Here is a 27,687-nt window from a genome sequence, read left to right as displayed (position 1 = left end):
CACACACACACACACACACGCAGACACACACACACACACACACACGCAGACACACACACGCACATATCTTCTACTTTGATCTAGTGTTTGCGCTCTGTGTTGTCAGTTGGTCTGGAAACCGCCAGAGTGCTTAATTCTGGTTGTGATAAAAATCAAATCAATCAAAGTGGCTGACCTCATGGATCATTCAGGAAGAAGTCACCTCTAAGCTCACTCTCAGAGTGTCCATTAGCCTCTCTGCGCTCATTGTCAGCTCTCCCTCGACTGAGTGACAGTTAGCCAACCTGGCCAAATTCATTTCGCTGCTGCCGCCGTACAATGTGCTCATCCTGCCCACTGTCTCAGCTTTTCCAGGCTGTTGCACTAACACTCCTGCACACATCTTACCTCAGGGACGTCGGCCTATGGAGGGCAACCCTTTTTCTGCCTCATGGCATACCTGAGCCCACTACCCATGACAGCTTTACCTTTTGAAACATGTTATGATTCTCACTTAGAGCTTGAACTAGATGTGGTTGAATTAGCTTTTATGGTGGACTTGTCATTTTGGATCTTGTTGCAACCCAGTTTAAAATAAAATTAGGCTCTGAGCAGTGATAGTCCTATTTTTTATCTCCTTTTTTTTATTAGCACAGGCCAATGCACAACACATTTAGCTAAATGGACTCAGCAAGAATAAAGAATTTCAAATGATTTGAACTCTGTAAATCGATTCAAACCTGGATTGTCTTTAATAAAAGTTTGTTGATCTCCAGAGCTATTTAAAACTGCCATGCAAAATGCAGATTTTTTGCCTTCTCCATGCACCTTAGAAGCAGGTCTAGTCTGTAATCACTCTTCTGCAAACACAAGTGAAGGAGATTTTTTTTTATCTCACAGAATAATGACCATGACCTGCTGTTGGATTATCATGCCTCCTTTATAGTTCTGTGGGGGGATGAATCAAGATGTTGCTCCAAAATGTGTCAGTACTTTGTTATCCAGACAGTTTAACTACATGCAATCCTCCCGAGGTTCCTTCACCAGATTTAGCTGCAGATGCTGTTCAAACCTGTTGAAGACATAAAGCCCGGCTGTCGGAGTGGCTTACAGGCACAAGGCAAACACTGAAAGAGGATGAGTCAATCACGCAACAAACCATGAGTGGAATAACCTAGACAGATTCAACAATTACTCAAGAAAGGTGTCGACAACCCAGGCGCAGGTTAACAAAAAATGACTAAACCAAACAGATCCCTGTGCAACTGTGTTGGTAGACAACTGAGTAAAGTAACACAGCAGGTGACCCATTTTTCAGAGCAACACTATTAGACTAAACTTGGCTTAAAATGGAAACACAACAGCGGGGGATGCTGAATTAAGATCCCATCTGGTGTAAACTGAGACCTTATAAGTCAACATGTAGCATGCAATTTGATGTATTGTGTTGGAGTTAAAAGTCTATGGATCCAGTGGATACATGTGCTCCGGATACAATGCACTGGGCCATGTGTTACTCTACAAAGACCCTTTGCAAAGTGTAAGATGCACAGAAGTGCAGCATTGAATGTCAGTGTTTGTTTTTGTTTTTGTAGGTGCTAAATGTGAGTGCGTTGGAGGGCGACCAGGTGACAGTGGAGGACACGGGTGGCCGGGAACCCTTCATCCTTGCCAATGAGTCAGTCTTGATGAGGGGCCTCGTACTGCGCAGCTGGAGCAATCAGATCTCCATCCGATTTCGCAGTGACCAACAGCACAACTTTGGATTTCTCCTGCTGCATTACCAAGGTGAGCCAGTACCATAGCTACAGTGTGTGAGTCCAACTACATACTGATCAGCTTAGCTCATTCATGCACATTATGTTACTCTCATATTGGGAAAACAGCTCTCAGTCAGTATTATTTTGCAGTATCAGTCGGAAGTCCATGGCTTGTGGGAGGATAGCATTGGATTTAACACATGCAATAGCTTTGTGAGCATTTTATTGGCCTTTGCAGAGATTAGAAACCATAGCCACAGAGTGCAACGCTTCCCTCTGAAAGCCACAACCACCAGAGGGAAAAACAATCGGCGCCACCATTTGCAAACAAAAAGTCTGAAACACTGCTTGTAGCAAGAAAAAACTTTGGATTTCAGTATGTAAAATGATTATTTTAGCACCAGATGAAGTTAGCTGTCAGTAAGCTACTGTAGTTAGCGAAGGCACTTGCATACGTACTGCATAGCGTTCTGATTTATCCACATTACACCACAAGTTACACACTTTCACAATAATTTTAGCTCAACTTGCAGAAATATAGTTAGCCTAAAACTATTAGGACAAACTGCTTGCTGTACACGTTGATTCCTCAGTTTCCCCCCATTCTTTCTGCTGATGCAGAAATAATTAGCTCTTATTGCCTGTATCCTCCGTTTTTTGATGCAGCAGCTTGTATAAACTTAGTTTTGGGTTCTTTACTCTGTCGGAAGTGTACCTCCCCACACAGTAGCTTCAAGGCATTTTTCTGTTTGCCAGCTACCGATAGTGAGACAGTTTCACGCAATACAAAGTCAATGGAGAGCAATGAATTGTTGTCTGCCGTTGTGGGCGGGACTTAATTGCGCCCCATCTTTTTGCAGAATGAATTGTTAAATGTGATGAAATAGTAACTACATAAAAGGGTTGAGTCTGCACCACAATTGGTCGGCAGAGAAAGTTACTGTATGTTCTCAGTGAATATGATAAATTCCTCGTGTTCTCTCATTTGTTTTGTGCGTGACATTGATCCTCCATGTCCGCAGCAATGTCTGTTTATCTTAGCAATCACACAAAATGGCCAGCAATTACATGCCTCATCGATTTGAGTTGATGGTGGAAGCTGTTGGACAAAACATTCATTCCACCACATTACTGTGGCACTTTCATCAGCTCGAAAATGGAAGCGCCCATCAAAACAGCGGCGCTGACGTGAGATAAATCAGCCTGCCGCCGTTGGATGTGTGAATATTGTTATGTGTGGTCAGGCTGAATGATGACAGCGAGGGGTCAGTGCAGATCATACAGGGTTCTGCCTTGATGGGGACAGATGGTGACAAACAGTTGAAAAACACTGTCGGTAGGTGTACTTTTCTCCTTCACTGATCCTCTTTGCATTTCAGTATAGTTATTTTTCAGTATTGTGTGCAATATTCTCCGGCATATTGAGCGCCGTCCACACCAGCCATGGGCTTGTTTATCAGTTAAATAAATATATATAGTGATAAAAGCTGTAATCATCTGTACCCTGGATTGCATTCCAGTGAAATTAAGGACAACAAAGTATTTGATATCATTCCAAATGTTTGCCCCTGGAATGTCAGCCGTCAAAAACACACTCTATTATGACATATCTTTCTCAGTAGGTGAAAACTACAAAAGCTACAACACAAATTTAAATGTAATCCATGTAAGCCTGTACCCATTGACAGTAGACCATGTCAATAAATGAAACTTACATATCATTACATTATTAGACTTTTAAAGGATCCATTCTCTCAGGGGATGTCTGGCTTAGGCCACCAAAAATCTATTTTCAATATTTAGTTTCAAAATAACATATTTGATACAAAGAGCACTTCATCTAAACATGCATCTTTAACTTTGTTTAATGTTGTCAGGGTGACACAGTACAAACCAGGTGACACATTATTTAGACAAAAGTGCAAATATACAGGCATAACATAAGATGCCTGTAACAGATGTTATAAATGTAATATGGTACGGATTTATCATTGTTTTTGTTAGTGGGAGCGGGCATGTCATGTCATGTCATTGTGCCATGTATTCATATACGAATAACTGTGAGCAGAATAATGTGCAGGTATGTCCAAGTAAAGGAGGAGAGAGAAAAAATAATAAATATGTAACTTTATCAAGCAAGGGGTCCAACTTAACACAGCACCTCTGAATAATTTCACAGATAGATCCTGTTGTGTCTGGCGCTTCCTCAGAAGTAATGATATCAATTCTTATGATCCGATAAAACCCTTTCTCACAGACAGCTTGCTGCATTGTAATTGTTGCAATAATGGCAGATAAAAGCCCTGCAGTCAGATCTGTGACGTTAGTCGGCCACCAATAAACTATTTGCTTTGGAATTTCGATGGGACAAACTTCGTTACTCTGATGAGAAAAGACGCAATAATCAGATTTCTAGGAGAAGTTGAGACATATTGGAGGGGAAGAAGATATTTCAATTTGTGTTTCTCTCCTTGATTAGCAGAGTTTCACCTTGTCCTCTATAATAGGCTGTGAGAAATGTGATTGGACAAGCGTGGAGAAAGAGACAGAACTGTGGAGAGATGGATCTGGGCTCAGGGTAATTAATATCTGCTACAGCGTTGGCTCTGCCTGCGATGACAGACTGATGGATGCCTCTATAACATCAGCAGTGAGCCTGACACTTGGAACATGATTATGGGTGTGTTTTACCGTTCAGATGTATGGAGCAGGAAATAAGTGTGTGGGACAAGAAGAGAACATCTTCATCCTTATCTTTTCCCTTAATTCACAGGCATATACATGTATCATCATATACATAGAACATCTGGTGTCCAACCATTATAATGTCCAGAGACAGCCACTGCAGCTAAAATATATATGCAAAAAAGAATGCATTCGAATAACAAAGAACCATAAATAAAACATGCGTTACATGTAATGCATCCTGAGGGTACCCTTTATGCACACAATTAGTATTCATCCATCCATTTCCATACATACCGACAATATTTAATCATTTATTTATTAATGACATAAATTATTATGAATGAACTGTCTGAGTTGCAGTTATTTATATAATAAGTGGTATCAATATAAGGCAGGAATTCATAGTCTTGTCCTGCATATGACACATTACGTTCTTTCTCTGTCGTAAGAATTGACTGCAGTTTTACATGCAAGCATGTTGACGATACTTCATCCTAAAGTGTGAGCTCCTGAATGTGCACACAAAATACATACAGAACAGGGAAATTAAATCACTACTAAAGTGCTGGCAGGCAGAGTATTCTTTGGCAAAAATAATAAGTTTACCAGTAAGTGCTATATTCTGACCTTTTGACCAAAAAAAAGAGGTTAAGTAATCCTGTTTATTTTAATTTTTAAATTTTTTTAATGCATGATCATTGTGGATACTAGTAATTAAATGTAACTCTGCATATGCAAACATCGGCACCCAAGGCAGTTTCTTCTTTTGAAATGTAATTTAATTCATGATGGACTTTTTGTTATTTAGTTTTCTATATGATTGCCATCGTATGACCTCTTAACATCTATAGGCGAGCTTGAATTGTCAATTCAGGATTCTAGTATATAGATCACAATCGATGGCATTGCCAACGGCAGTGATGCTTCACAGGAATTATCGCCGGAGGACCTCTGCCACTGGCAGTGATCCACCAATTTGCCAAAACCTCTCAGTAGCATTAATGAGACGCCTCTGGTCCAAAGTTATTTCTCTTTAATAGCCTCTATTGAGTAAATGACCATTAAAATCGAGTTTTAAAACCAACCACATAAATATCAATAGACCATATCATGGCAGAACGATGGTGTGGCTTTCTACAACTGAATCACTTTACCAGAGACAACACTATCGATCTTTCTGTAAAAGGGAATGCTTGGGTGCACAGCCAGGACATGAGGTTTGGATACAGCGAGTCACACTCTCCCACAAGTCACCTGCTAATTGCAGGACTGCAACAAAAAAACAACAACTGACCAGAGATGACTACTCATCAGCGCAGGATTTTCTCTCCTCGGAAACACATTTTACTCTCGAGAGGTTGATGTAACACATTGTGAATTATATTCTCCAAATACACTGCCATTAAACATAACAATCGACACTGCATTTCATTGTTTCTGTTTCATTATCTTCTGCCCTCACCTTGTCAAGTGTGATGCCATTCCAGCTCTCTACCGGAGGGGATTCAGAGGACACGTAAAATACCTTATTAGGCCTAAATTTAAATGCATTTTATTTGCCTGGCCAAATACGGTGGATAACTTAGTTTCCCTGCCTTCCTCACCTCATCTATTGTGCCCTGGTCAACCATATTTGTCCATTATTGGTTGAGGAGCAGCATCCCGATTGGCAAATGAAAAATGTTCATGCAGCAGAATAAGGCTCATTAATGGGAGGAGTGTGTGAGTGAATGCAAGGGTCGCACCAAGTGTTTACTTCCTTTAAATGATTTCCCGTACAACTTTTGACGGAGGGCTGAATGAACCGTAAGCAATTATTGAATCTTAAGCACAGATTCAGGGTTCCATATTTGTTGACAAAAAAACCAACTTGAATTTCAGAAAGGTGAGAAAGGGCAGGAAGCAATCTGAACAGAAATACTTTATATTCAAAGAAGCCAGGACAAATCCATCGCTCATACACAGATAAGAGGGGGAGAAAGAAAGAAAGCATGACAGGATGTGTTCCTCTTGAACTCCTGTGAATAAGCACTGAGAAATGACAAAAAATAAAGTTAACAAAACAACACAAAAAAACAGTTAGCTCATGTTAAGATGCCTAGTGATTAAGTATTGCTTATGACAAGCTACACATAAAAAAAAAATACTTTCTAACTCCAAACTGTGCCATTTATATCCCAGAGGCTTTAAGCCATTTTTTCCCCTCGTTCTTATTCTTTCATGGACACCAACTTTAAAAGTACATTAAAGTAGAGACCATCCTGCGATGGGATCAAACCAGCCACGACAACAAATCGGTACAGGGGTGTAAAGTGAGCGGGCCATGGGCTTACAAGGTGAAAACGATAGTTTGCTGTCTTAGCCAGTACCAATACATGTCACTTCTAAAATACAGTTTGTCTCCTTATTTTAGACCTGTGATGTCCCCCTTTATCTAAAACTGTGTAATTTTAAAAGAAACATGGGAACGCAGAGGGGGGATGGATCATTGCAGCAACAAAGTTTTTCCACCAGGACACCTTATCATTTTATTTGAATCAGTTCAGAAAGCAGAAATGCTCGTCCACACAGTGAAACTGAAAGGGTACCTGCACTATTTCCTCCCCTCTACAAGGAAACAATAACTAAAGACGCATCTGTTTCCCGTGGCCCTACACTACCATCAGCTAATCTTCCTGGCTGTCTGCGCCGTGGATCTATTATTTGTAATGGCAAAACAATCAGACTTTATGGCCCAGCACCACATCTCCTGGAATGGAGGCTGCACGTATTTTAATACTTCAGGAATTGGCTCCGAAATGTTTTGCCTCCGGCTCTCACGCTGCATGCTCAATAGGGATGTAAATGCTGCTACGATAATGCCAATAACTAGGTTCATTGGAGCTAGTGATAAACTATGAATTGAATGGATGACCCGGGGGCAGTGTACCTCGTCCCTGTGGCTCACTGATTCAGTGCAAAAGACAGGCCTGTTTCATTGTGATGGAAACCAGTGTGAAAGAATAACGCAAAGTCGCTAGATTAAAAACACAATAGATGAGGGCAGCTTCACAAACCTTTATGGCCATTATGCATTTAAAGTCTGTTTTCCCTCGAGTTCAAGTTCAAAGATTGATAGAACAACATGTTTGAATATCCAGTTTAGCTTCAAGGTAATGTTAGAAAAATCACTAAAGAGTTTTTATTTCCATCTGGAATGAAAGACCTTCATACACACACTGCTGCAGAGTGTATAATCTTTCATTCTGACCTCCACCAGCTCTGCATATCTGCACGCAAAGACCTCAAATATATTATATAGCATTTATGTGTGCTTCTATCAAGCGCAAGCTTTCTCTTTCGCCATGTGGCCTGCCCCTCAAGCTCCAAATGTATGATGTTGTTTAGCCGTAGAATCCGCATCTGAATCATTTAACAGTTGGTGCTGGTTCATCTGGCCAGCTTAGATTCAGTCAGATATGTTTTAAAACCACCAGCACAAGCAGCCAAACTATGTTTTGACTTTTGACTTCCTTAGTAAACACAAGGAAACTCTAATAGGATGTTGCCATTTCTACTTCTTTGATTAAAACCAGTGCATATTGCAGTGATATAGTTATGTGATCTTCAATCAAGTAAAGAAAATAGCTGGATGTAAGAAATGAACAGAAACAGGTAACACCTAAAGTCAATTTCTATAGACGGGCTTACACCAAACAACCTTTCAACTATGCAGCTGTAAATTGCTGCAGTCTGTGTCTTAATTCTGTAAACAACAAACACTAATCACATTACCATAAGTAGATTAAGGTGTTTATACTACATAGTCCGTGCCACAATATTATCATAATCGCTTTTAAGACTGCGAGTACAATTTCAGCGCAGGCAGGTCTTTCCCAATGCTCTTTTGCTTATTGTTTTCTCCTTCTCGTATTAGCTCCTATTAAATGCTTTGCATACACTCCATTAGGCGCCAACACGACATGCATTTTGCAAAGTTTGAGCAAAGTTGCGGCTTTTAAAAGGTTTCTGTAATTGTGACGATGCACAATCACACTGCGATTGCAACACACGCCAAAGTGGGTCCAATTAGGTTGCTTGTTTTGTTATTCACACGTTGCCAGAAGTTTAAAAGTTTTAGTCTGGTCATTAAAGTACCTACCCTAATGAGGTAGAACAGTGCGGCCGTTAGACAGGAAGAGAAGCCTGTTTAATAGCTTCCATTACAGACTCGGTTAGCTCACTCCATTATCCATGCGAACTCCATCCCATCCTACACCGTTTATTCAAAAACAGTGACAGCACAACAATGCATAGCAAGTCCAGGAACATTGATCTTACCCCGCTGGAATCACGACTCTTTGACAACCACCGCAGAGGCAATTCCTCTTCTAGCTATCACATTACGGCCCTATGATTTTCAACTGATCAGCAACGATTCCATTTGTCAAAGTATTTGCAGTGGCCCTCCACCGCACCACTCGGTGATGTTAATTACTGTAGTGCTGCAAACATGTCTTCCTACATTTGCATACTGTATGAACTGGTAAACTGCGATTAATTAAGCTAGGGGTGTTTATAAAACAAAGTTGATGTTTGTGTGTGTGTGAGAGAGAGCGAGAGCGAGAGACATGGGAATGCATTTTAGAATTTTTTTCAGCCATTTATTTATGTCTAAATGTGTATGTGCTCAGTAGTGTTTTGGAGGGGAGACAACGTGGTCAACAATACAACACAACAGCGGGGGTTGTACAGTACACAATGCAGGACACAGAGGATTATGTTGTGCAGCCAGTTAACATTGTTGGCCGTTTGTTTTGGCCAGAATTGGACTTCTGTGCAAGATGTTTTTTTTTTTTAAAATCTCCCTTAGGCCTCTGGGTCGCTGGTAGAATATTTCAAATTTATGATTTAAAGTCAGACCAATGAGGTCTCTAAATAAAGTGTTTCATCATCAGATCATACATAAAGTTATTTCCACTTCCAGAGTTAGAGAGGACATTTTTAACAAAAAATAGTATTTTGTGAGGTCTTGTGCATAACAATTATACATTAGACAGACCACAATAGTGGCAGAACCAAATTAGCACATATATCCTCCTCCATAATAAGTCACTGAATATTCATATTGAATAATGCATTTCCATTTAGAAGATGTTTAGGCCCATTAGAGGCCACAGAGATGCCAGAAATATCACATGAACAACCGTTTTACTCAAACTGCATTCATTATTAAACTGTGTCCTATGCACTCTTTTCATTTCGGACTTTCTTTCCTCTCCAGCCTTTGTGCTGAGCTGTGCCTTCCCCAAAGAGCCTGCTAGTGGAGAAGCTTCCGTGACACACCTGCACCCTGGCGGAGAAGCCTACTTTAGCTGTTTTACCGGCTACAAGCTGCAAGGCCCCAAAATGCTCACCTGTCGCAATGCAACCACGCCTTACTGGAGTGGGAAGGAGCCGCGATGTGTGGGTAAGACACCAAGTAGCTCATTCACACAGCAAGCAGTGCAGGGCAGTGAGGAAGCATTTGTAAATGCATTCATCCAAATGTTTTCTTTCCCTGTTTTTGATGAATCCACATTTTTCAGAATCCGACAGAAGCAGTTTCTACAATTAAAACATGCAAATTAAATTAAAATGTGAGGCGTATTGTAAGCACCTCCTCTCCTTAGCTTTCCTCTCAGGTGATTTTGATTAACGAAAGCCTTCACTATAGGTTGTCTCCTATCAACTCGATTAGTTACACGGCGAGACCAAACGAGTGTGTTTGCATGTGATTAGCAGCGCGGGGAGCTATTCTTTGGAGACGGGGCAAACACTAGGCCATTGGACCCGGCTGCCTTAATTAGATCTGGGCCACACGACCATCCTTCTCCTGCTGGTAAATACTCATCTGCCAGCTCCAACCGCTCTCCTGCAGCTGCTCTGGACAGATAGTGTTACTGCTGCTGTGTTGCGCCTTTCTTTACATGTCCATCACACACAGCCACACACTCTGAGACCCAGGTGAGCCCCCGAGTGTAGTCCGGTCCCAATCCCCTGGATATTGATGCAATCTACGCTCAGACAGGGACTTTACTCCAAACCCCCCCTGCTACCATAGTTGGTGTCATTCTCGTTCTCATATTCCTACCCTCCAACTCTTTGTCTCCTTCCTCTTTTCTCTCACTGTCTTCTCATGTAGCATCCTGTGGGGGGATGATTAAAAATGCCACCTATGGTCGTATCGTCTCTCCCGGTTTCCCTGGCAACTACAGCAACAATCTGACGTGCCACTGGGTCCTGGAGGCCCCTGAAGGCCACCGGCTCCACATTCACTTTGAGAAGGTGGCTCTGGCAGAGGATGATGACAGGTGGTGTATGCACACTGTGAAAAAAAATCAATTTGACGTTTGAGAGAGTGTGAATGTTGCATGTGTCTTCAGGTAATGGCACAGCGCTTTAAACTAATTTTCTGAAAAACAGTATGCCTGTGGTTAGAGGCTATAAATAACCAAAATCTTTAGGGAACGACAGATGAATTCTTAGGGACCTTTTATCATTATAATCCTTCAACAGTGTTCTATCAAGCGAATGAATTGGAGGGACTGCAGAGGGTAGTGAGTGGTAGGAAACAGCAATTGCATTACATTTTTCTCCAGCGTCTACTGATCCACATGGCTATCGTCACACATGGCCATTCACCTCATTACCAAGTGGTGGAGAATGTTATCACAAAGTTATTACAGTCACAACTGGAACAGCGAGCAGCTATCGGATAGCTTAGAACTTCTTTTTTAATGCTTCTCTTACCTTTCAAGGCTCACTTACGTCTATTTTAAACCCTCTTCATTCTGTGTGTGTGTGTGTGTGTGTGTGTGTGTGTGTGTGTGTGTGTGTGTGTGTGTGTGTGTGTTCTTTTAGGCTGCTGATTAAGAATGGCAACAACATAGACTCTCCCCCTGTGTACGACTCCTATGAGGTTGAGTATTTGCCCAATGAGGGTGTGCTCAGTACTGGACGCTACTTGTTTATAGAGTTCACCACGGATGGGACCGTCACCTCCACCGGTGCAGCGATCAGATACGAAGGCAGGTTTGATCTTGCAGCTTGCAGAGTTTCCTAACATCAATCAGCACCTTGTTTCTTGGGTCTAATGTTGTGTGTGTTTTCTGTCCGCAGCTTTTGCGAAAGGCATGTGCTATGAGCCCTTTGTCAAATACGGCAACTTCAGCGGCAGCGACTCCACCTACGGCGTGGGTGCAGTGGTTGAGTTCTCGTGTGACCCTGGCTACACGCTGGAGCAAGGCTCCGTAGTGATCGAGTGTGTGGATGCACAAAACCCACAGTGGAATGAGACCGAGCCGGCTTGCAGGGGTGAGTCGCGGGCTTCATCCGCTAAAGTAATTGCACGATGTGAAATCTTTTCAAAAATAATGTGCTTCCACTGCAGCAGAATTTAAGATGTGACTGACCTGAGGACCCAACGCTTCCCTTGTCTGCTTGATCATTGCAGGAGCTAGTGAAGTCTTTTTATCCAAATATTAAAAAGACCACTGGCAGTTAACCTCGTCTTCCTAAGCTGCTTTCCTCTGATCCACGATACATTTCCTCGTAAAATTGTACCATTGATTTACTTTGATATGTGTGCTTGCAGGGCAGACTTTGGTAGTGCTTAAGATTAAAAAAAGCATACAATAGTTGGCCTAAGATGAACACTGCCACACTGCACCATAATAGCCCCTGAGCCCTTCCCTTCTCTCTCTCTCTCTCTCTCTCTCTCTCTCTCTCTCTCTCACTCGCTCTCTCTCTCTCTCTCTCATACTCTTCCCACACACAAACACACACACACACACTGACCTTACTTTCGACCCTTTGTTGCCTACATGGTCCTTCTGCCACACAGGGAAATTGAAAAGCTCTTCTGTAAAGCTAGAAATGTATAAATTTAATTTCTGCTCCTGCGGGTCATGGTCATCAAGCGGTTTAGTGGTAGTGTGCGGTTTCACAAGGTTCAGGTCAAGGAGACTGTGCACTCCATTTCAGATGCACTGTATTGAGCATTAAGACCATGTTTCCATCCTTTTGAAGTCACATAGAAGTTCATGAATGACCTTGTAGTTTGTTGTTACCATTCTACCGGCACACTACAAATGGCGGGATTTGATATTGAGTTAATTTGATTGCAATCAACATTTTCTGTGTCTTGAAATCTGTGACAATGCAGACATGTGTTTCTCGGTGTCAATCTGAGGTGTTTTTGTGCGTTGCAGCTGTGTGCAGCGGGGAGATCACAGACTCGGCCGGTGTGGTGCTGTCTCCTAATTGGCCTGAGACCTACGACAAGGGGCAGGACTGCATCTGGGGTGTCCATGTGGAAGAGGACAAGAGGATCATGCTTGACATCCAAGTGTAAGAGACTGCACTCAGGTGGAGGACTAGAAATCAGACAGGGAGGTCACAGGAGGTCAGATTGCCCTTGAGATGTCAAACACTCCATCTCCGGCTATAAACTCATGCATGCAAAGCTTCTTCCTCATCTATTCTCTCACTCACACAGACACACGACACGCAATGGGGAAAGTGTTTCTGTGGTTGCAGTCACTAATTAGAATTTTTCTTTTTTTTCCTTCATCCGCTACATTAAGAATTCTGTGTTGCTTCCAGCTCACTCTCTGACCAGATTAGCCAGTAAGCCTCCCTGCTCCCACTTCCCTGGTGTGTGTCTCAGAGTTGGCTTTGAAATGAATATGCTCTGGCAGTGAACTACTCTGAGCCACTTATACAGTACAGCCTTCCCAACTGCAATTCAACACATAGACACAGACGTTAAAATCGACACAGGCACACTCTTTGTGGACATGCGTGTCCCATCCAATACACGTTTTTGCTGTTAAATTAGGTGTAAAATCATCACATTCCTACACTAAAGGTGTTTTTTTCCACACACAAAAAAAGTGTGAGCATGAGAATCCGGAATATTTGTCTTTGTCTTATATAATATGCATTCATCCGTTTGTCTTCCTTGTGATCCCAACAATATTTCCACAAACATGCATTCTGTAGGAAGCACAAGAACTACAACATAAGTGATTTGTGTGTTATGCCTGAAGCACTTGCATACTATAGGGCGCAAAAGAGGGGATACTTCCAGTCACTGACAAATCTTAAACTAAGGCAATTGTTAGCTTTTTGGTCATTGTGGTATCAATGCATACAAACATTTGCGTCCTTACATTTTTATGTTTGGCTTTGCATATTAACAATTAATTAATTATTGGTATGAAACAGTTGATGAAATTGCAAGGTTTAATTCTGACATGGGTTCTGGATGCTGTGCAATCAATCCACTACAGTGGTTGACCACCTAGAAAACAATTTAATAATGAAAATAAAAAATTATATCTTTGTTTTGGTCTTTCCTAGTTACTTTGAGCAGTAAAAAAACAAAAACACATGCTATATTTTCCCAGTGAACTAAGTATTTTTGTATTACACATATTGTGTTTGTGAACAAGAGCAATGTGTGTTTTGACTTTCTTTTCATAAGATGAATACATCAAAATAAGTGAAAACGTCAGGGGCAATATTTGCAGACCTGCATCAGATGGACACTCATTCATCTGTGTGGTGGAGCAACAATGGTTTTTGGGGGTAATGGAATAAACCATTTTACAAACCATTGATGAAAGAGCAAGTATTTCCTGTTCACTTCAATCGGGTCACAATTTAATCACAGGGGTTAGTGCAGCTTCTGCCAAAAGGTGAAGCGGTCACAGAACACAAACATTATTGTACTTACATTTAGCTTTTTGACTCATGCCAGTATCAGCCTAACTTTCACTGAAAACATTAGGAATCGTGTTGATAGCAGATTATAATCAGATAACTTTGTATTGCATGCCAATATTCAGTCAGCAGCGGAAGTGTGGATGTTTTTTGTACGGGCTCAGGTTGTATGCTGCTGCGTGGTTACAATCCACATAATGCCCCAAACATTATCTTTTCAGCTTTTAGCTTTCAGGAACAGAGATATGAGCCATCACTCAAATATGATACACAGAGCAAAAAGGAAAAGCAGCATCAGATGATACCAATAATACACAACAACGTGAAAATAGCACTCAGGGCGTTCATGTCCCGAGTGCTATTGCGTCCCTGCCTCCCTGTTCTTTAGTTGGAGATTAAGACTCGTGATTAATGTCTGAAAGTCAACCAGTGAGCCTAGGGTTAAAAAGATCAGAGGGGATTGCCCACCGCAGAAGTAAACCAGTTTGATTTGAGGTAAACTGATTTTCATTCAGAGATCTCTTTTTAAATTGCGCCCGTCCAATATTTGTTTTAATCCGAGCCCCCATGAGGCCGCTTGCTGGAAATTAATGGCGCTGTGGCCAGCTTTAGTTTATCTCAAGGTTGATCATGCATGGCCTTCATGGCAGTAGGAACCCACAGCTGTCTGATCCTCGCAGACCCTCCCATTACCCTCATGTTCCATCCGCTCATTTTGAGAATAGCATTCTTAAAAGGCTAGGTCAACTATGTGTGTTTTGTGTACATGCGCTGAGTGTGTGTAACTGACAAAAGGCTCTTGTGGATGAGAGCTGTCTCATTATGGAGGGTGAGCACACACTTTTCCACATTAATGAGAATGTTTTCTGTATTATCATTCATCGCTGTGCCTGTGCTGGCAATTACAGCAGAGCAGTGTGTATAATGAGGACTGATTAATTAATTTAGGCCAAACAGGAGGGCTGGCTCTTTGCTAATTACCATGGAGCATGGCTCGAGCAAGAGCCGGAGACAAGAGGTTACAGCTGATATCCCCACCTGTAGAACACAACAAGGTAAAAAGGATTCACATGTGGATTTTAGAATTCAGAGGACATTGTTTTGAGAACTGTGTTACACGTTTCAACACAGTGAGTAGAGTCTGTTTTACAGAGGTAATGTTTTTGTCAGTTTACTGCGCAGGATCAAAGAGATTTTAATGGGACACACTGGGTTTATAGAGTCCTCTTGTGGATATTCTGAGCATTACATGCCAATTGCAAGTATACTTGTGCCGGGGATATTAATGTTGATTTTCATTTTTAAAACAATTTTTTTCACTGAGCAGAACAAATCGAATGTCAAATACGTGTTGGAATAGATGTAGAAAGCAATTTCCATTCTGTTAAGAGTTACTGGGTATTTGTCGGGTTCTTCAGACCCGACAGGTCAGTGAAGGTGGCAGAATGCCTGGAGGCTTGCACAAAACACAGCTGTCATCCCCACATCTGCAGAATTGAGCTGGTGCCATTGGCATGCAGAGGAGTTTTCAGAAACTCTCTAAAGCAAAAGTCCTTTTTCAAAACAGACACCTGGAACTTTGTAAACACCCAAGTCACGTAGATGAAGGAGACATTTAATATAGGATAGGACAACTCTAAAGCATTGCCATTACATTGGTTTGAAATAGGATTTGTGCATCTTTTCCTGTGAGCGTTGACCATGTTAAACATCGTACACTCATTTAGACTTTTTTGACTAATAGTAGCACATTAGAAATCGTCATTTAGGATCCGTCCAATCGCAACTCGGCAAGACTCAAGTAGGTAGGCTAATGAGTTTTTATTGAGTTTCATGATGAGCTATGCACATATGCATTGCACTCGCTGGTCTTTTTTCTCAACATACAGCAGTAAAGTGACTGTCACCAAAGCTTGTTTGTATACAAAAATAAAGTATACAAAAAAGTAATGCAGCAATCGAAATTGCAGTACCCTGAACGTAATCTGATACATATTAATGTTACTTTAAAAATGAAAGGCAAATGTGAACTTGGGATAAAAGTCTCGACAACACGACACAGGGCATGACTACTTTCCTGTCTGGAGAGGAAACCTTTCGAGGAGGCAGGTGGGATGACATTTGGGTGGAGTGATTGCCAGGTTGCTACAGAAATGGCTTGTGACTCACCACAGAGTGCTGTTTAAGTCTGGACTGAAGGCACTTTGGCTTTCTTTTGTGTTGTCGACAGGATTTGGAAAGCAACTCAAGCAGACAGTGGGAAAATTCAAAACCAAGGTCGACATCAGCATTTGCTGTGATTTAGAGTGACAGGTTTTTGTATGTTGAAATAACTGTTTGCCAAAGAAGGATATCTGTCTTGTACTCAGATTTCATTGAGTGCAAAAACATGTTTTTTTTAACAAAGGAGGAATATCAGCAGCAATGCTATAGCCCTCTATCACCATACCAGATTACTGAAACTAGCTACAGAATACGGGTTGTGATGTTGGCAATATACACCTTTGTGAGGCAAAGTGGAGAGAATTAGAGTAATTGTAGTGATGGAATAGATCCATGTTAAAACTCTCTGGAAAATGGCTAAAACTGGACTGCATTTACTGCTAAATGGAGCAGCAGGTGCCGTAATTGTGTGTTGAACTGGATGAAATGCAGACCAGAGACTGGACGCAATCACACAGTTTGAGATTTGCCAACCGACGAGTTCCACATCGCTTCTTTGATGGTATTCTAAATGCAGGAGCACCTTTGGAAGATAAGGTGAAATACGGTGTAATGATAAGGTGGAGAGCCTTGTTGACATGAGCAGCAGCTGGACGATAGAGTGTGAATACAAGTGAAGTGTGAGATGTGGAGATTGAAAAAGATGCAAACGACTTGCGGTGGTGTTGCTCTGTGGCCTCCACACATGCTTCTTGTTTTTTTATCGTGCCACCACAACTCTTGATAACTCCATGCCGTCACTAAGTGTGTTCCGGCTGCATTTTTATACCTCGAAAAATATGTTACAAATATATAACACAGAATGGAGGCGTGTGAAAACAGCATTAGTCAATTCTTTAGATTTTGTTGTCTTTTTGCACACATGCGTCATTTTTAAATGCATATTTCCAAATACACAAAATGTTCTCATGGCGGTTTGGAAATGGAGACTGGCATTGCCATTCCTGTCACTTTCACCACAGCCACTGACGGTTGGAGAACATGTGTAAATGAGGTGTAAATTGTCCCCATAGCTGTCCAACTAACCAGGAGGAGTACCTTGTCACTCAGCACCTCATTTCACCACCATTCATGCAGCTGGCATCTATTATGTGTGTCTGTCAGGAGAAGCTGAAATCCAGTTTTGGCTTTGACTTTTTCATTTCAGCACCAGCACATTGCACAAGCACAGTGGAATCCAGGCATTCTGGTTATGTTTTTGAGTCATATTTGCCTCCAGGGTCTTGCAATGCTCAACCAGAGGACGATGAATATTCACTTTGTGGGTGTAATTGTATGAATTGTTGGTTAACGCAGATAGTCCACATTAATATGTAGGATTTGTTCGTAGTCTGGGTGAATGAAGCTGGAGTGGGTGTATTTTGTTTGTTTCTACTCAGCAGTAATGTAGAACGTCTGTGGGGGAGGTTGAAAAGAAGCGATTGAGGAGAGGTAAACAGACTCGGGTCATTTGTTTTATTCTATCATAAAACTGTGTCAATCACAGACAAAGCAGGCCCGTCAAAGGCTCATGCTATTAGGTGTGTGCCAACAAAGCAACAGAACTTAAGTTACTCTGTGCTGTGCATGTTAAATATCATGTTCATTGGTTTAGTCTCATGGGTTCTAATGCTGAAAAAGAGCCTCAAGCTCAACTCAAACTTTTCATTTTAGGTCTGTGCAACAATGTGTCAGCACAAGTTGCCCACTTTAAGTAGAAGAGAAAAAACCCAAACCAGCTGATATATGAGGTTCGTTCGAGACGAGCCAGTCCTGCGCAGAATCCATCACCGGCTATCACCGCACAATGCATGCTGGTTAGATTTGTGTCCGACTTGATCCCGACTTGCTTTGACGTCATGCACATAAGGTCAGCGATAACCTCATGAGAGCGAGGCTCGCCACCGACTGCATGACCCAATGCATGATGGGAAACGCCTGGCTGTCACTAGATCAGTTGAAAATCCTATTTTCTGTGTAGTTGTAATACTTAACGCTCGTCTCAGGTTTAATCTATAAACACATCTTGTGTGATTGATAATAACAAAGCCAAGTTATACACGTATCAAAACGAGCAGCAAAAGCGTTTCACATAAAAATAACAAAGGATGTAGGTACATGCATATTTCCACATACATATACATTTACAAACACTTATGAATGAATCCGAACGAGGTCTGAAAACTACAAGTAACCTACTAGCAGCATATGTCCACATAAGTACCTGAACGTTTCATTCAAATTGACTACTAAGAAATGGGCGTGGCATAACACAAATTAGACAATAAATCTGAAATTGTTTGTCCAATCATTACAAAACATGTAGCATATGTTTTATAAAACATTTTAACCACGGGTATAACACTTTTTTGTAATTAGTCAATAGGGGGCACAGACACTTCTATTTATGTTTATAGGCCTGAAGGCAAATGTGGCCATAACTCAGTGACTGTTTGTCCAAACATCACCAAACTTGCTGGATATTCTAATGAAACATGTCCCCAAAATGCTTCCTGAGAAATATGTCTGCCGGGACTTTGAGTGTGCAATTATTGAAAAGCTGCATACAGTGTCACGATGATTGGTCCCATTCCTTCTTTAGACAGAATTAAACCAGCTGAAGTGACTTTGCTCAGCTTTGTAAATCCTGAAACTCACTCACTGCTCCGTCTGCTTTGATTTTGGCAACTGAGCTTCTTCTTTCTGTTTCTGCGAAAAAGTATTCCAGCCGAATTACCTCTTACTGCAATATGTTTATATTGTACATTTATATTGCCACATTGATTTAAAGAATATTTAGAACAACTTGTTTCTCTTTGAATATGTAACCTTAAATAATGCACTGTATGTAGTGGGATGTATTTGTGTATTATCCTGCTGCAATGCATTTAAATGTATGCATTGTATGATTGTATGAACTCCATATATTTTGAGGGAAAGTAAATCAACAATAAAGAGATAAAGACAGGGTAAGAAACAATGATATATGACTTGAGAGCAATGTGTGACCAAAGAGGAGCTGGATATTTTCAAGCACTTGCAACTTGCATTGATTGTGCAAAGAAATTGAGAAAAGCTGCGGGGACTGTTATCGGTGACAATTTCTGGAAAACAGCGCTTTCCTGAAAACAGTTTGAACGCTTGCTGGAGAGCTCGTGCAGTGGGTGGGTGATTCATGGCTACAAAAGCAGGGCTCCTACCTATGACTTGCATGAAGAATGGCACTGGGCCATTAACGCTGTTAAATTCTGCTCAACACAGCTTGGGAATGTAACACAAAACAACCACACAGACAATCTGCACTGCTGGTTTGACTCCTGCCTTAAGGACACATAAAGAGCAAATAGTTCCCCTTGCTTATTCTATCAGCAGGGAACGACACCTTCTACATCCCCTGTGTGTGTGAATAAATGTCAGGCTTTGCTGCTGATGTTCCATAAAAAGGGGCAAGGACATCCAAATCTCCAAAGGGAAAAGGTTAATGCATTCTTAAGTTAATGACAGCAGAGAATCTGTCCAACTGTGGCTCAGCTGCCTCGTATTTAATTTGATATGAGCATTATAGCTAACATTTAGATGTTGAGATTTTTTGGGAGGGTTATTATTTACTTATCCAAGGCCTTTAGTCCTCATTATATTTCTATATTCTTGGTTGTCATGCGTCACAGTTTTTTCTTTATTTTTTGTAAGCAGAAGGATCATATTTTATTATGTTCATATATTTGCAGATATGCACGGTACATATTCATGAGACCAATGTGGGGGACGAAGAGACATACATCATGAATTATTTAGTGTTTACTTCACATCCGATCCATCCAATATAAACAGAATTAATATTTCCCAAGTACTGCTGACATCGCCTTATGCCATCAGCGACGCTTTCATCCGCTGGAGAAGATAGCAGTCACTTAACTGTTTAAAGATTTGCACAAAATGCACAGCAAACATGCCACACAACCACAGACATGGGGCACAATGTATTAAAAACTTCATTTATATCTTTAGGGAGGAATGTAACGACTTTTTTATGTCTCTTCTAGTCTCCACATTGGAAAGAATGATCTGCTGACCTTCTACGATGGTGATGACCTGACGGCTAACATCCTGGGCCAATACAGTGGCACACGGCCACACTTCAAGCTTTACACCTCCATGGCTGATGTCACTATTCAATTTCAATCCGATCCCGCCACCAACATCTATGGATACAACAACGGCTTTGTGGTCCACTTCTTCGGTAAGACTGTGTTTTATGTACTAGGATTTTACCTTGAAAAAATAAAATAACATTGTTTTGTTTTCTGGGTAGCTGTAAGCCATATATTTCTCTTTGAATTAAGCGTATGATATAAATTTTTCTGTCAAATTGGAGCTGCAAAACAAAAAAAAATTGTACCAAGCCTGCAATGTAAAATGTTTTGCGTACCTATAACCCAGCAGGTTACCAATTACAAAAAAGTATATTTGTTTGTCTGTCTCTTTGCCTCTTTCTCTTGATGTGCCTCTGTCGGTCTTCTGGCTTATCCCAGGTGCAGAGGATGAGATAACAACAAACACAGACACAAAATAATAGGGTGCACTTCAACATCAGCTGTTTTTGCCCAGTGCTTTGTGTTCTTGGCCCTATACGCTGCAGTTAGGGAGGCGCAGATTGACTGCTGCCAAACCACATGCTGTGTTCCTCCCAGCAAACATCACAAGCCTCTATTTACATTGTCCTTCCAAACTGCTGCTGTTTAGTGTGCACAGACAGAACTGACTATTTGTGCCGTCCTATTAAATCCCTGCCGAGGAGGCATGGGTTTCTTCCTTTTACAATACCAAATTGTAAAGAATGAGCACTCTAAGAAAATGTACAGAGATACTATTGTCTTTCCTCAATGTATCTACATTAATAGGTAGGATGTCTAATTTTCCCGTTCTGCCTCTCCTCTCTTTTACCAACACAACTGTTCCAACATCATCAGAGGTGGCGAGGAACGACACCTGCTCTGAGCTGCCAGAGATCACCAACGGCTGGAAGAGCACGTCCCACCCCGACCTCATCCACGGCACCGTCATCACATACCAGTGCTACCCTGGATATGAGCTGGTGGGCTCTGAGATCCTCATGTGCCAGTGGGATCTCACTTGGAGCGGCGATGTGCCGAAATGTCAGGAAGGTGAGAGGAAGCACACAAATCCTGGTGTTTTGTCCATATGTTCAGCAAGTGAGAGGAAGACGTCAGCACTCTTTTCTTGAGCAGACTAGATTACATAATACAATTCAAATTTGATTGGTTTAGTTTATACGTCATGCTGATATCTAGAAATCTCAAATTGGTCTTGAAATTGCCACAGATCATTTGATACACAGATTGTGTATCAAATGTTACAAATGAAAAGATTTACATAATTTTTGCTTAATTTGGGTCCCAAGCTTCACACAAATACCAAGTAATTTGAACACGTGTAAAACAATGCCTGAAAATAAAAAATAACCTGAACCTAATTAACATTATATGTATAGATGTTGTACTTCACAGATCTGATAATGTTTGCCTTTCTGTTTTACAAATGTCAACAAATATTAGACATTCCTTTGTATTTATTTACAGATTGTTAAATGACGTGCCACCACCTGGTGGTCATGTGTTAAATTACATGCCGGCACCACGGACACAATACCAATGGAAAGTCAGTTGGGACCCCGTGGTGGACACATGTATGAAACGCATTAAATGCATCCACATTAATATGGTATGGGGATGCATTTAATGCATCACATATTATGCAATGTTCAGAGCCAGCGACATATAGTATATATGTAGTGAAAAAGACTATTTACAGTGGACAGGAAGGTATCAGGATGGGGATAAATCAAACAAACACAGGACTTTCATCCAGGAGACTATTGGGTGTTCGTGATGTTTAGTTAGTGAAGTTACGTTTGTGACATGATTATGTATTTTACTTAGTATACACACTGTAGCTCAACCATGATGTTTTTTCTAAAACTACATAAGTGGCTTTTTATTTCTAAATGTTAAGTTGTTTCTATGTTGGCGGCCCGTTATTTTACACATAAGTGCCACAACCACAAGCACTGCCAGTGGAAAACATCTGAGCTTGCTTATTTCTAAATAAACTGGCATAAAACCACTTCTCGTGCATCTTCCCACAACTATCACAGCTGCTCGATGGTGGTAAAAGTCCTTAGGAAATCTCTTGACATTATTATCAGTGGCCTACTGATGCAGCCGTTTTAAACACTTTACTGCCTCCCTTCCATGTGCATTTATTCTTAATTCCAATGAGAGATTATGGGGTGGAAAATGAAGAATGTTTAACTCTGTAGAAAGCAGTGTCTTCAATTCCCATCTGGTGGCAGTTAAGCGCTGACATTTCATGTTATCTTGAATGTGAACATATTGAATTTCCATTGAAAAATAACCTGTTGATGGGTTCAGCAAATTATCCATGAAACCTTTTGTTGCTAGTTCAGTAAGTGGTTTCTGTTTGACTGATTGACAGTCCTCTTGAGTAGACAACAGCTGCTGTCCTGGCAGACTCCTTGTTAAAACAGATTGTCTCAGTTGGGTTGGACAAGGTTTTAAAAGCCTGTCACACCCAACTCCTGTGTTCTTTCTTTCACTCTGTGAGTCTTTTCCAGATGGTGAATGTTCACCCTGTTTCTAATTAAATTAATAACCATTCTTTGGTCCCTTCCCGGTCTTTTTAGTTGCCCCAATTTTGTGGAATATTTTAGCTTCAGCTTTTTTTACTCTTTTTTTACTTACTTTTCAGTTTGGTGGGCATCTGTTGGCATCTTTTTCAGTCCCTTTATACTGCTAAGCAGTGTCTGTAAGCCCCCTGGCAGAGCCCCTCTTAGTTTAGCCCTTTGGTTTTGAGTATTGGTCCCAATTGGTTTTCCAATCCACTTACATTTTTGTTAGTTCCCCTCCTCAGCAATCCTATAGTTTGAGGGACAAACATTTAGCTACATACAAGCGCTATTGTTCAGTTCCATTTCATGTAGGTGCAACTATTATACTGAATATTACAAATAGCCCACACACAAAACAAGAATACACATCTCGTAAAGTGAGAATAAAAGCAGTAAACTCCATTTGCAGTAGGCTGTAGTGGCTCTACTAGTCCGAATAATCTCATGACTGTCGGTCCATTTTCTATCTTTTAACACAGTATATTGGTTCATAGCTGTTACTTGCCATGTGTTGAGTAAATGAAATATCGTCATCCACATCACATAAGTAATCACTTACAAAAACCATGTAAACCATGGCCAATTCACTCAACAGATTAGTTATTGGTGATTTGGGAATTGCTCCTAAAAAAGCCCCATCAAGCATCAGGTATGAACCGGTTCCCTGTTGTCAAACGCTCCTTGAGGAAATGTCCTAATTGACCTAGTTAACTGGTTTGGGATCTGGTGACTGATTGAAGCGGCATGGGATTTATGTTTTTATATATCCTGTGCTGTATGCTTAAGGTTTGGTAACTTAAAACCGGTTGTAAACAAACAATCTGCTCTAATGACAAAATAAGAACATGGTTGTTACCTGCTGTGACATGTAACGTGATATCTAAAAACCAAAGTAGAGGAAGGGTTGTGTCCCACAATGAATACAAACATGCAAAATCATTGGAAAATTGTTTGCTATATGATAGAGGTTAGTCATATATTAAAGTGTATGACCCAAAACCGAGGCGTTTCGTAAAACAAAAGCTTAGGAAGACAACTGGCAACACAATAAATCAGCAGGCATAGATAATGACTCTGAAGGACTCTAGGGACAAACACCTCCATCCTTTAGAACTGCAATTAGAAATAACACTGCATTTCTCTGAATGGGATACTTTAACTTTTTGCGTTGGTCCCTGTGACAAACGTGTAACTAATAACACATCTGAGGAAAAGGTAACTAAAAAGACTTTACTGGAGGAAAGTAGGTGAGAAAGATCAGAAGTGTTTTTGAAGGTTGCGTGACTCATTGAAGGTCTTTTTGACAAATCAACAGCTGTAAAAGTTGTGAGAGGAGGTCCAAGTCACATGAGAATTCATTTATGTTGTTACCCATCTACTACTACTACTACCACCAATGATAACGAGTAATCATAATTTGTTTTTGTACCAGTTATGACATGCCAGGACCCAGGAAATGTGGAGCACAGTCGCAAGGTGATCGCTGGCAACCGTTTCATCGTTGGATCGACAGTGCAGTTCATCTGTAACAAAGGCTACATCCTGTCTGGCAGCAGCCTCCTCACCTGCTTCAACCGAGATTCAGCCACGCCCAAGTGGAACGAGAGGCTGCCCAAGTGTGCCCGTAAGTCACATGAGCCAGAAACACACAGACATTAAACATTTCACTGTTCATTGTGTGCTACTCCTGTTTCCTTGGTGACAAATCACAACTAATCCACCTGTAGTGAATTACATATTTTTTTGTCAAAGGCCCTTTAAAAGTTCAACAAAATAAATTGTCAATCTTGCCTTTCGTGTCCCGGTTGAATATGTGTTCATCTGAGTCTCGGTGTTTCTACATATTTTGTGATATTCCTGCTTCTCAGCTGAAAAGTACGAGCCATGCAGGAACCCTGGCGCCGCCTCCACCAGTGTGCAGAGCTCTGAAAAGGCCTTTTACCAAGCCGGAGAGATGCTCAGCTTCTCCTGCCACTCCGGCTACGAGCTGCAGGGTGACGGCAGCATCCACTGCATCCCCGGACACCCGTCACAGTGGAATAGCACGCCACCTGCCTGCAGAGGTAAGCCATGCACTCTGTGCAGCAAACCTTTGGGGGTTTTACGGTTGTCACATATGGGACCTCGACAACGTTAAGTGCTATTGATTTTTTGTTGCTGTTGTGAATACAAAGACTTACTTAGTGTGTAAGTGTAACACCATGCACTGTGCTTTGTGTTGCACAATGCTGCAAATACTAATTAAACTGCAATTGTGTCTTTTGTAGCATCCTCAACACAATATATGAACGAACGCAGGCTAGATGGTGAGTCAGGTTTTTTCTAAGTATCATTATGTTGGTTTCCATTTATGCTGCGCTGGCGACAGCATGGCTCGAGGCATTATGTGTTCAGATTCTCCGGTCAAGGTCACTGTGACCTCGCATCCGTTCCGTTCTCAAGCGATATCTCATAAACACCTTGAGGGGATTTCTTCACATTTTATACAAGCGTTGCATATTTCAAAGAAATAAAACCCTTATTCTTTTGTTTCCCCCCCGCTTCTAGTTGTAAATATGGATTATAGCATGGAGGGAACCAATATTGCCCTTGCAGTTTTTATTCCGACTGCAATCGTCTTGGTGGTTGTTCTCGGGATTTATGTCTACTTTGCAAAGTAAGTGACTTACAAAACAGAAAAGCGTTTAATTCTTTTGAAATCAAATGAGCCTTCACAGGATGTTCCCTGTTTCTCTACTCTTAACTTAGACTCCAAGGGAAGAGCATCAGAATGCCGACATCCTCGCCACCGTATGACAACATGACGGAAGAGTCGGCGTTTGAAAACCCCATCTACGAGAGCGGAGTAAGTACAGATGTGATGAGCATGCAAGACGTGGATTCGCAGAACACCAGTGTTCTGTCCTGATCCCGTCCCATCTGGCTGTCATCCTCTCGTCATCCCATGCTTCGCCAGCAGAGGGCGTCCTCCGCCTCATCTTTCATCACCGTGTCAATCATCGCCAAGAGCAAACCACACAGCTCATGATGTGTCTACTAAAAATAGAAAGCAAGGACAGTTTTTCCTCACCTCACTCTGTGATCATTTTTCATCTTGGATTTCCATACTTCATTAACTTTCGACTTGCAGTTCATCATTCACATTGTGGTATGTCATCTCCTACCCCTGTCAGATAAATGTATTATGTTGTACACTGCAGTCACACCAGGTGTAAATGCACATTTGCTAGTCTGCACAAATGCCACTGGTTTTATTTAAAAACAAAACAGTATTAAGGTATGCACATGTTTCTATGTGAATATATGGATGTACAATGTTTCCTTTTTTTCCCTTTACCGATCTCAAGTGCATCCTCTCCTCTTTTTTCCTCCTCCTGCTCCCTCAGCACTGGCAGTCTCATTCTAGATACTAATCTGTCCACTTTGGCTGTACTGCTGACGAACTATGAGGTGAGATCTCCTCCTGGTCCCCAGAGCACATCTCTCACTCACCGTCACCTGACCCTTTTTGTTTTGACTCCACCTCCCCAACCTGCCACACAGTCTGATCAGCTGGTTGGTCGTTCTGCTCTTTCTTCTATTTGAACTGGCTGTCAAAAACCAGTCAGTATTTACAGACCACGCTAGGTATACAGAACCACTGGTTGGTGACAATTTGAAACGCATTGCTAATGCAGTCCCGAGACATTTAGCTTCTTGACCTTCAGTCATAGTTTTTTTATTAAAAGATTGCTTAAAGATTTGCAGGAATTAAAATATTTGTGATTGATGTTTTTTTTGCAGCCCAACTTTTAGCTTCTAACTTGTTTTTCAGTTCAACCCGCACCTTTTCCGCCTTGCATCTGTCGTTCCAACATTTCCGTCAGGATAATGTTGTGCTGTCCTGGTTCATTAACTAACGTTTGATTGCGACATCCATGCCAGATGCATAAAGCTCATATTTAGTTTTGTGTCTTTAAAGTATAAAAGCAGTACTTAATTTGTTGGTATTATTTTGATATTTGTTTAATTCTGAAGAAAAGATTGATGGATAAAGTTTCCATCAAATAATATAATAGGGAAACATAATATTGTGCATCTTGTTAGCCTTTCAATTGGTACGTATTGATAATAAATGTCTATGGAAATGTGTAGTTGTCCACTGTAAACATATTTAACAATTGCTCTTCTCATGACGTCATAATTTCTGTTTTTCATGATCAAACCAAATTGTCTGTATGTTTCCACATTTTAGGTTAATCAGAGTGGGCAAGACATGACTGATAAACTGTATTCTTATATAGTAAATTATCATTATGCCAGCACTACAGATTATTTTGTATCTTAACTCAAACAGTTTCAACAAATCAGAGTTGAAGATATATATATATATATATATATATATATATATATATATATATATATATATATATATATATGTATATATATATATATATATATATATATATATATGTTTTATTGTGCATCACAAATTGTGCAATCCTCGACCACTATAGCTCTTTAACTGATGTCTTTGTCTGGTCTTTACAGGACAAATGAAAAAGATTAAGAGGTGTCTGTTTAGAGACCTTTAAAGCAAGAATTGCTAAAGCTTTGCCTTTT

General features: G+C 41.0%; 1 protein-coding gene across 1 annotated transcript in view; it reads left to right on the top strand.

Annotated features, from left to right (window-relative positions):
* LOC306732784 (seizure protein 6 homolog) overlaps nt 1-25,993 on the top strand; it is a gene marked incomplete at both ends in the record, with an annotated part of 81,102 nt that extends 55,109 nt beyond the window's left edge. The window contains 13 exons of the mRNA XM_079213947.1: nt 1,575-1,767; nt 9,691-9,876; nt 10,591-10,759; nt 11,310-11,476; nt 11,568-11,762; nt 12,659-12,797; nt 20,420-20,616; nt 21,347-21,541; nt 24,518-24,709; nt 24,954-25,148; nt 25,353-25,391; nt 25,633-25,741; nt 25,834-25,993. Coding sequence (XP_079070073.1) covers nt 1,575-1,767; nt 9,691-9,876; nt 10,591-10,759; nt 11,310-11,476; nt 11,568-11,762; nt 12,659-12,797; nt 20,420-20,616; nt 21,347-21,541; nt 24,518-24,709; nt 24,954-25,148; nt 25,353-25,391; nt 25,633-25,741; nt 25,834-25,993 — 2,136 coding nt within the window. The remainder of the gene's footprint in view (nt 1-1,574; nt 1,768-9,690; nt 9,877-10,590; nt 10,760-11,309; nt 11,477-11,567; nt 11,763-12,658; nt 12,798-20,419; nt 20,617-21,346; nt 21,542-24,517; nt 24,710-24,953; nt 25,149-25,352; nt 25,392-25,632; nt 25,742-25,833) is intronic.
* Nucleotides 25,994-27,687: the final 1,694 nt, after the last annotated feature.

Source organism: Taurulus bubalis, assembly GCF_910589615.1.
Source record: "Taurulus bubalis genome assembly, chromosome: 2".
Taxonomy (NCBI): domain Eukaryota; kingdom Metazoa; phylum Chordata; class Actinopteri; order Perciformes; family Cottidae; genus Taurulus; species Taurulus bubalis.
This window is presented reverse-complemented; position numbering and strand designations above follow the sequence as displayed.